The sequence below is a fragment of the Leptidea sinapis genome, chromosome 29, assembly GCF_905404315.1.
Source record: "Leptidea sinapis chromosome 29, ilLepSina1.1, whole genome shotgun sequence".
Classification (NCBI taxonomy): domain Eukaryota; kingdom Metazoa; phylum Arthropoda; class Insecta; order Lepidoptera; family Pieridae; genus Leptidea; species Leptidea sinapis.
In genome coordinates, this window is record NC_066293.1 from 4578894 (window position 1) to 4589531 (window position 10638).

General features: G+C 34.5%; 1 protein-coding gene across 1 annotated transcript; it reads right to left on the bottom strand.

Moving 5' to 3' along the window:
* Window positions 1-1446: 1446 nt before the first annotated feature.
* On the bottom strand, window positions 1447-10195 carry LOC126973591 (zinc finger protein 431-like). Its single transcript, XM_050820918.1, has 5 exons — window positions 9940-10195; window positions 7685-7832; window positions 5392-5493; window positions 4342-4500; window positions 1447-2643 (listed from the first exon to the last, which is right to left on the bottom strand). Exons 1-5 carry the CDS (start codon window positions 10075-10077, stop codon window positions 1499-1501), a joined length of 1692 nt encoding a protein of 563 aa, XP_050676875.1. The 5' UTR covers window positions 10078-10195; the 3' UTR covers window positions 1447-1498.
* Window positions 10196-10638: the final 443 nt, after the last annotated feature.

Genomic DNA, 10638 nt, shown 5'->3' on the forward strand with positions numbered 1-10638 from the left:
TCGACATTGATATAAAATCTACATGGATGCGCCAAAAACAGACATGAGTCCGGTTGGTGCTGCAGTATGGATTCCCTCAACAAGAATCATACTGAGTTATAGCTTTTTTTTTTATGAAAATACGGGACGAGACGAGTAGGACGCTCAGATGATGGTAATTGATACGCCCTGCCCATTACATTGCAGTGCCGCTCAGGATTCTTGGAAAGCCCAAAAATTTTGAGCGGCACTACAATTGCGCTCGTCACCTTGAGACATAAGATATTAAGTCTCGTTTGCCCAGTAATTTCACTAGCTACGGCGCCCTTCAGACCGAAACACAGTAATGTTTACACATTACTACTTCACGGCAGAAATGGGCGCCGTTGTGGTACCCATAATCTAGCCGGCATCCTGTGCAAAGGAGCCTCCCACTGGTAAATAAAAATAGCTGCCCACCTACCACTTCTGTGTTGACATTGGAATCAATCGCCATACTCAAAGCTATTCTATTTGTTAAGTCTCACAAGATGAACAATTCTATTGTCCTTTCAGACTCTAAAAGTTGCCTCCAATCAATTTTCTCAAATCCGTTTAGGTCAAAAAGTTAGTTTCCTATTATTCTCAAAATAAGAGAAACTTTGAAAGAGTGCTATGAACTCAAAATTAACATAGTTTTAGCATGGACTCCAGGTCACATGGGCATCTCTGGTAATGAAAATGCAGATGCCTGTGCTAGATCAGCTGTTCATTCAGGTTCCTTTCAGTATTCTGAAATATTCACTCATGACTTGTGCTCTACCCTGAAACCCAAGATGTATGAGAGTTGGCCAAACATTTGGCAAGTTTCTAAAACTTCAAAAGGAAAATTTTATGGAGAACTCCAACCAGAAATTCCTCAAAAATCTTAGTTCTCAAAATGTAGGATACATAATAAAACAATAATCTCAACTATTTGCCGCTTATGTTTAAACCACACCTGCACTACAGTTTTTCTAGCTAAACTTAATAAGAGATCACTCCCTATGTGATTGTGGCCTTGATGAGGGAAACATGGATCATTTGTTCTTCAGTTGTCCCTTAATGCAATCTTCTCTGTACAATTATATACCCGCTGAAGTCCCCTGTCCAACCTCCATTAAATGTCTCCTCTCCCTAGTTTATACTCCTTTTGTAAATATTTTGTGTAAATATATTAAAATAAATAAGATTAAGTTGTAAATATCATTAAGTACTTATATTAATTACAAGCATGTATATTATTTTTTTCAGATGTCACCCGATTTTCAGATTATGTCTTTCACAGAAGCCACAGTAGGAAGAATATAATAGAATTATTGACGTGCAATGTGTGTGCAAGCAATTTATGACGCACAGCTTCTTTGAAACCAATTTGCCATTGCCTTCCGGATGACCAATTTAAAGAATTTTCATTATAGCATATTGGACTTCGCTATTTGCTTCGCTGTTATGGTTTGGGGGTTTGTATTGAGTAAATTACGATTATGTAGAAAAAGAATTATAATGGAATATTATACTCTACGTGATGTGTCTTAACATGCCCTTTAAGGCTACACTTCTGCACAAAAGCCTGACCGCACACATTACAAGCAAACCGTCTGTCATTGTTGTGAATCCTCATGTGTTCACGCAGTGTCTTCTTCCTTGCATATGCCTTGTGACACACTGAACACTCAAATATTCTCTCACCGTTATGCTTCACCATATGCACTCTCAGTTCATTATTAGTAAAACACTTGTACGCGCACAGTTGACACTGATAATCCCTTTCTTCCAAATGGTCTCGCTTCATATGCCTCGACAATGTGTATCGTCTATCGAAGACTTTATCACACACATTGCATTTATACTGCAACGGTTGCCCGTTATGAACATCAACAATATGCTTCTGTCTTCTAAAGTATTCTGAGAACCTCTCATTACAGTGAGTGCATTTAAATCTCTTCACCAACTTATGCACAGTATCAACATGGTTTTTATGCTTTTGCTGTGTAGAAAATACCTTTTTGCATACATCACAAGGGTATGTCCCACCCATATGCATACTTTTGGTATGAACTTTCAATCTATACTTAGTAACAAAACCTGTGCCACATTCTTTGCATACATAATTCCTATAATGCACATTCATATGCCGTTCGATTGAACCAAACGTCTGAAAACTGAAACCACAAATCTGGCACTCATAGCTTGATTGTTTGCCCTCTGATAATTTAAATGGAATAACTCTGTCCGTGAAGTCTGAGTAGAATTTCTTGTGGTGTTTTCTTATGAGATGAGTTTTTAACTCATTTAAATTTGGCATTTGCGTCTTGCATAGGGTACATTGTAATTCTGTTATATCCACATAAACAACTAGGCATTCCGGACCAAAAGTTCTCAAAATCTTTTTTAATTCACTCTTGTTATGCGTTTTCTGATGGTCTTTGAGGCTTCCTAAGTTGTGGAATATATTCCTACAATAGAAGCACGGAAAGCCGCAACGGTTTTTACTCTTGAACGGTGTGACATTAGAATTTTCTAGAACCATCGATGTGTTTAGTACGTACGCCATTTTTTCCGTTATGTAGATTTTCTTGTTGTCAGTGGCTTCTTTGTCGTTTTGTATCAGGTGAGTGATCATATTTGGGAGAATTATTGTGTCTGAAACAAGAATTTCAAATTTTAACATATAATCCAGAGTTTAAGAATATGTACGCTTGGTTATATTGGCTTGGTATAACAGTATCGAAATGATAAGTTGGGCGCACAAGAAGATCCTACGTTCAAAATGCAGTCAGTCAGTGTCTATAGGCTGACCATACTGACTCTACCTTAGTACCTACTCTACATCATCTACCGCATATACCACTGGGAGTGGTCAGAGTTGTTGTTCTAATTTTATATAAAAAAAGAAGCCCGCTGAGTTTCAAGCGCCCGTTCTTCTCAGGTACATTTTCCAATAGGTTGTAGTTTTTAACGTTCAATAATTGATTTTAAATCATATTTTGAATAAAAATATTTGAATAAGAGTTTAATGTCATGCCAGCAGGTCAAAGTCAAATAAACTTTATTCAATAAAGCTTAAAATAACCGCTTTTTAATCGTCATTAAAGATATTTCTTTTAAATTACTGAATCTACCATACTTAATATGTTTGGAACAAGTAGAGGTCGTGAGAAGTACATACAAGAAACTGAACGGCCACTCTTTTCACTCAAATAGAGTATTTTACAATGGCTTTAACATACAAAACAAATTAGTTTGTAAGGTGCTGCATCCAATATATGAATTGTGTTATTTATATGTTATGAATATAAATAATCGTATATAATAATAATAATATTGACACACTTTTTACACAAATTATCTTGTCCCATGTTAAGCATATATAGCCTGTGTTATGGGTTTCAAAATAATTATATATTTAATATAATAAACATACATATATTCATATTAACATACATAAATACATTTAAACATCCATGACTCGGAAACAAACATCCATATTCATCGTATAAATGCTTGCACCTACCGGGATTCGAACCCGGGACCTCTAGCTTAGTAGGTAGGATCGCTAACCACTCGGCTATATAGGTCGTCATGTATATTGGATGCATCAACCTTCAGAGCAAGAATTCATTTTCAATAATCCGTGTCTAATATAATAACATCTTTAGGATAATGTTGGGACTGCCTCGGTATTGTAACGCGTCCGGTATGTTTGTGGAGGACCGTGTCGATGGTTTCTCCGCAATAATTCGGAAAATAATCGCCTCCGTCAAAAATAGGTTGGAGAGGAGTCCCAATATTATTTTGAAGGTGATAGCCGACAGACAGGATAGCACATTGAAAGCGCACTGGATGTCTGTTTTAGTTTGTAACGGCCTTACAAATAAACTTGGTATAAACTATAAAGTTATAACTGGTGATAAACAAAGAAAGTGCAAAATGATTACACAATCGTTGACAACACTGTCAATACAATGATAATTCTGGCCTATGGACTTGCATCCCGTGCCACTAAATAAAAAGAAATGATAATTCTGAAGTTTTCCGAATGACAAGCAGCCTTGCAAATAAACGCGGGAAACGTTATACGTCCGAACAAACCATTCGTAAGCAAAATGTCTATTTGTAAACATTTTACATATTCTTGGTATAGGCTTAGTTATAACTTTATGCCAATTTTATTTGTAAGGCCGTAACTTTATTAATTATATCAACTAATATAAAATAAGTTTGTTACTAACATATATGTGATTTATTATTGTATTTTCTAACATAGGTTAAGACTGTTTCACTAACATTTATATATGGACCTATTGTTGTCCAAAATAAATAAATAATAAAAATAATTACCTTTAAGCCTGTCTAGATGCTTCACGAATGCACTACACCCGTTTGTGTACAGAGATTTTCTTGTAGGCAAGCGATGCGCTACTTCAAACCGTCCCAGCAACTCGGCTTCACCCTTCACTAAGCCATTTTCTATGCAGTTCTGCTCTTCTGTGTGATCCACTGAAATACCAGATTGTAGTAAAAAGATAAGACAATTGACTGACGTAGATACGGCGTGACTAGATTACATCATAAATTTTCATAGTATTATAAACTTAATATGCCTACTACTCGGTAAGTCGAGGTAGTAAGTATTGTGTGGGGCGATGTATATGCTTCCAACAAGATACCAGAAAATGTCCAAAACAAATAGATATATTACGAAATTCAAAGAATTGTTCAAAAACGTTTGTGTGGTAAAGGTTACTATAACATAAAGGACTTTCTTAATGATAACACAGATGGGGAATGGAACGACCGCAGCACCCGTTCATGAGTTGACGCATGGACCAGCCATCGTTCCCTTCGCACATATTTGAGGGAAGGAGAGGACCCTGCATACGACGCCGTCGCAAGCAATGCCATTCAGTGAGCATGACGAAAATGTTATAGAATACCTATACACTAAGTTATTGATGTCAAGTTAGGGATTAATATCTGTAATAGATATAGATTTAAGGTCTGGCCATATCTTTCTTTTTTGTGAAAATAAGGGACGAGACGAGCAGGACGTTCAGCTGAAGGTAATTGATAGGCCCTGCCCATTACAATGCAATGCCGCTCAGGATTCTTGAAAAGCCCAAAAATTCTGAGCGGCACTACAATAGCGCTCGTCACCTTCAAACATAAGATGTTAAGTGGGCAAATGTGGCCCAGTAATTTCACTAGCTACGGCAACCTTCAGACCTAAACACAGTAATGTTTAGACATAACTGCTTCACGGCAGAAAAAGGCGCCCTTGTGGTACCCATAATCTAGCCGGCATCCTGTGCGAAGGAAGGCTCCTTCGCTAAATGTTAAATCGTGTATTATAAGCTAACATTTTGATGTGTCTAGTATATGTGCACTCACCTAAATCTTCGTCTGGTTTATAATCTGAGTCATCATCACTCACACCACCCACACTATCACTGTCCTGTTCATCTTTTATAATTACTTCACCATCACCTGGTACTGAAACAGCAATCATTTTAGTAGGCTTCATAAGATACATTATAATAATAGCGGTGGTAGTGTTAGAAGTGACATCAAAAAGAATTTAAAGGAATCAATTTTGAGAAATGAAATGCCTTTTCTGTCTTTTAATAATAATAATTTATGAAACTAGAGTGCTATTTTGGTCATAGCGCTTGCGGTGATGTTATATTATGATAAGGGAGCCAAGGGTGTACGTATAACATGTTTATCTACACCCGTGCTTTAAATATTCTATTAAAGATTCTGAAACAGTTAGCTTATTGCCAACATTAAAACACCCAATGTCATTATAACCATTACATCATCCAAACGAGTGTTGTAATGTTGTACTGAATTTCATAACAACACTCCTTTGTTTTTTTTTTCTATCACTTCATGCGCAAAGAGTTTCAACAGACAGCCACATTCTTATTGCTCGATGCGTGTTATCTGTATGAAATAATTTAATTTAATATACTTATATAAAAAATTTAATAATTTCAAAAAAAGAACTTTTTCAGACCAGAACGTCGCGAGCCTTAAAAAAAAGTAGGTTATTCGAATCCCCGCCATTTTTCTTGAAAAAATGAGCGATTAAGTTTTGACAGCACACCGCCGGATATTGAAACGATGCAAAAGAACATAAAATTTAAGTGAATTTTAATAATTGCACTTTACATAATGTTAATTACTACTAAAAATAAATAATTCGTTCATTAATACTTAGTTTATTTGTATATAATCAGTAATATAATGGATGATATAAGGTTACTACTAAGACTGACTGTTTTAATGTTAGCAGTAAGCTAACTTTTTCAGAATCTTTTAGAGGATTCATATTCGGGGTGTAGATAAAGTCTTGTATGCAACTGTTAATAATTAGGTATTAAAACACTTATGTGATACTATTATGACACTCGGCTTCCCCTCGTATGATAAAGCCACATTCGTGTTTTAATACCCCTTATTACATAACAGTTGCATAAATAATTATTGCGACATAGGTGTACCAATTAAGTACCAATTACGTGTTATTATTTAAACACCAATCTAATACAAATAAACAAGTACCTTAACATTTTTAATAAAAATAGCCGGATGGAAAAAGAGAAGTGTTTCATATTTATTAATTTCGCAAATTTTTTTCGTAAGCATACACTCAGATACATTATCTTTCAACAATCATTGATATGTTATACATTTTAAATACTGGTCTGCAGCGATCAATGTATAATATTTTTATTTTTGAAGTGAAACTTCTTTAGAATCGTTGTGATTTCAAACCGGATGCAACGGAAAAAACGACAGGTGAGAGACACAAATACAAAAATGTGTAGGATGAAGCCTGCAAAGAATGAGACAGAAATATGCATACTATTGAAGTGAAAACTTCTTTATCATCGTTGTGATTTGAAAGTCGATGAAACGAAAAAGCGCAGTAAAAAGAGCAGTCACATCAATTCATAATATTTAACATGGGAGATAATGAGATAGGAAGCATTATACAATGTTTTGGTACCAGGCGATCATAGTTAAAGAAGAGATTGTCTTAAGTATGGCGCGAGTATACCTTAATACATTCTGACTCCAAGTGCACGACATATTACTACATAGACACCAGGAGAACATATTATTATATATATTAGTTGTAGGAATGTCTTTCATAGCGGTTGAAATCATGTGTCATCCTAGCAATACATACCAGGAATTCATATGCAGTTTAGAGGTTCATGCACCATGCAGGTTCCACTTCTGACATGTGTACTTTGTATGCACACAATGTTTTTTTTTTTTATGAAATAGATATATATTTATTTACCACGGGGAGTGACAATAACATAATATATTGCAATAATACTTGGTAAACATCGTGAAGCTACATCAGTTGGAAAAGGGACTTTGACATGGGGAAACAAACCGATAAGAAACTCCCGGTCCAGTTCATTCAATTCACAGTTGGAATGTCACAAAGTTTGTTTTGGTGTGTGTGTGTTTGCTGGAAATAGATGTTAGCAGTTCGCCACTGTCTATCTAATAGTATAAATTATTTTAGAGTTACACTTAACACCCTATGTTCAATCATATTTGATATATTGATGGTATATGAATGTTTGATCTCACAGTAAAAGCTGATTTTAAGAAGAAGGCATCCAAAACTCCTCAGCAAAACTAAGAAAAATAACCTTACCATTGACAAAAATCATATCCTTATTTGGTACTGTATCAAGTAATCTCTGTTCGTTGTGAATAACGGTTAGTCTGAATGTGTTTGCTTCTTCAAGCTGTTGAATGCACTTAGAACATATCAATGAACTAATATCTTTGTTTGTTGATAACTAGAACAGGTGAAAATTTATTAAATCATATTATACTTTACAACTATTCATAATGAAACTCAAAGGAGAAAGCATTACCATCATTACAGAGAGTGATCGTTTATGGAATGAGTAATGAAAAATAACCAAAATTTACAATAATTATTATTATGCATTTGATTAAATAGGTAATTAAATTATTAGGTCGTAGTAGATTTGTGTTATCGTTTTCCAATTGGATGTAGTTCCTGAAAAACGTTAAAGCCACAAACATTTAAAGGAATTTGTGTTTAAAGTTGAATAAATTCTGTGAGTCCTTTAATCATGTGAGCAGTTTTGTGTTCTTAACTCAATTTTGACATGATTGAGGTTTGAAATATTTTTCTGGAATTACATTCAATTCATATGTATGTTTATTGGACACTTTTATCTTTTTTATATTTTATTAGGTCGGCAACACTCCTTTAATTAATATAGTGTTACAAGAAAGTATGGGTTGTGGTGGTCATATACAGGTGACAGCATATGTTTCCACTGCCTCTTGAAACACATTCAGAAAAGATAGTTGGGGTGGAAAGGCTACTACAGTAGCAGCTTCAAAAGGGGAGGGGGGTGACGCTAAGTATGGTGAGATCTATAGTGTCTCTCCATATTAGTACTCCTTTTTGAATAGCCTCAAGCTATTCTGTACCTACACTGAGTATGAGATAAATTGTTTCAGATATATAGCTAATTATTACGTCTCATAATAACTTTATAAATTATTATTACACTAGACAGTCATAACTGGTTTGCTCTGCACAGGGTTTCCTAGTGAGCCATCCAGAGGAATTAATAAATTAATAGTGCCTCTTTTTTCACTTATGTGATATTTACACTATATATAGATGCCTTCCATAGTATATACTTATACAAGTAGAAGCAAAATTTATAACTATGATGAATAATGTACAAATGAAATATTTTGTTTTTATAAAAAAAGAGATAGTAATATTTTTTTTTAAATAAGAGGGGGCAAACGGGCAAGAGGCTCATGGGATGGGGAGAGGTGAGGCAATGGCCCATGGACATCCCCAACAACAGGGGTGTCAAGAAATGAATTGCCGGCCTTTAAGGTGGGAGTATGCTTTTTTCTTGAAGGTCTCTAAGTCTTCAGTTCATTAGTAATCTGTTCAGGAAAACCGCAGCAGGTAGTTGATTTCACAAAATGACTATGCAAGGCAAGCAATTTCTAAGTAAATGTGCGGTTGTGGAAAGCCAGATGTCTATGTGGTGCGGGTGGTTAAAATTGATTCATGTTTTAAAGTAATTTATCATACGAACATTACCTGGACCTATATCAAATAATGCCCAATATATTTTGTTTCAACGCCTTTGCTTATGTGTTTACACAAAACAGTGTTTTACAACATAATATTCAAATTTTCTGATGTCTGTTTGGTTTAACACCACAGTAAGGTCAAAAGGTGAGATGGCCACCAATAATTATTCAGATATTGTATTTATTATTAACACATTATTTCTAATCAAATGTCAATATTAAACTTATATTTATAACTAAATTTAAGCAAATAACCAGCCATGTTTTATGAATTTATTAATATTGTTTGTTGGTAGTAAATTCTTGTTAATGTCATGTATGTACATAGGCACATAAGTAAATTGGCTAGAAACATCATAACCATAATTTTAACACCAGGTAGAAACATAAACTTATAATGCCTACTGGCTAAGTCAAGTTAGTCATGTCATGTTGGGGTGTTGTATATGCTTTTACAACAAGATCCTAGAAAATATTCAAAACAAATGAATAACGAAATCTAAAAGAATTATTTAAAAATGTTTGTGTGGTAAAGTTTACTATAAAATAAATGACTTTCTTAATGATTCCACTGATAGGGAATTGAGCGACCGTCCACAGGCTATAAATAATACATTTTATTGAACGATTTTACATTGATACTATATTTTTATATAAAAAAAATGAAGCCCGCTGAGTTTTTGCGCCCGTTCTTCTCACATATGAGGTAGGAAGGCCTTTAGGAATGGGTGGCAGTTTTTGGCTTTCAATAAGTGATTTTATATCCTATTTTGAATAAAAATATTTGAAATAATATTGTAAACTTACATATAAATTAAAGCATTCCACGAATAAATTAATATATATCTCCTTTTTATTATTGTCAGAATATTCCTTCATGATATTCCTGTGGTAACCAATTCCTAAACAACATCGACACGATCCGTAAAAAATGTTTGGATCCATGGTTTTTCTATATGCTGTTTGTTAAATAAATTATAAAATAAAAACAATAATATTAGGTATTTAGCATCTCTTTCGACTCCGACTTCCGATTTGACTTGTGCCCAAAGAGAATTTAAACCACCGAGCTTGTACTCACTGCCCACTGACGTATGTCAAGTAATGGTTGCTCGTCTTGTTGTTGTTTTATTTATTTAGAGCATTGGTAACAAGAACATCAGCTCAAACCAATAAACAATAAAATAATTTAAATAAAATAATTTTTCTATATTCTCTATTACTTTATGGGCCATAAAGTAAAAGTTATAGGCAAGGATAAGACCTCCATTTTATCACTTTAGAAAAGATAATATAGGTTATTACGCGTTGGTAATCGACTATATTGGACAATGACTTAGATAGTCTTCTTTTATAGTATTTTGGTTTGAACTCATGGTCTTGCTACCAATCACAGAATACTTTTACTCTAACGAGCTACCAATGCTCCAAATAAATAAAACAACAAAGTTGCTACTCGCATAGAGTAGGGATGGGAGGGCTACTTAGTTACTTACGTCGCGGTCG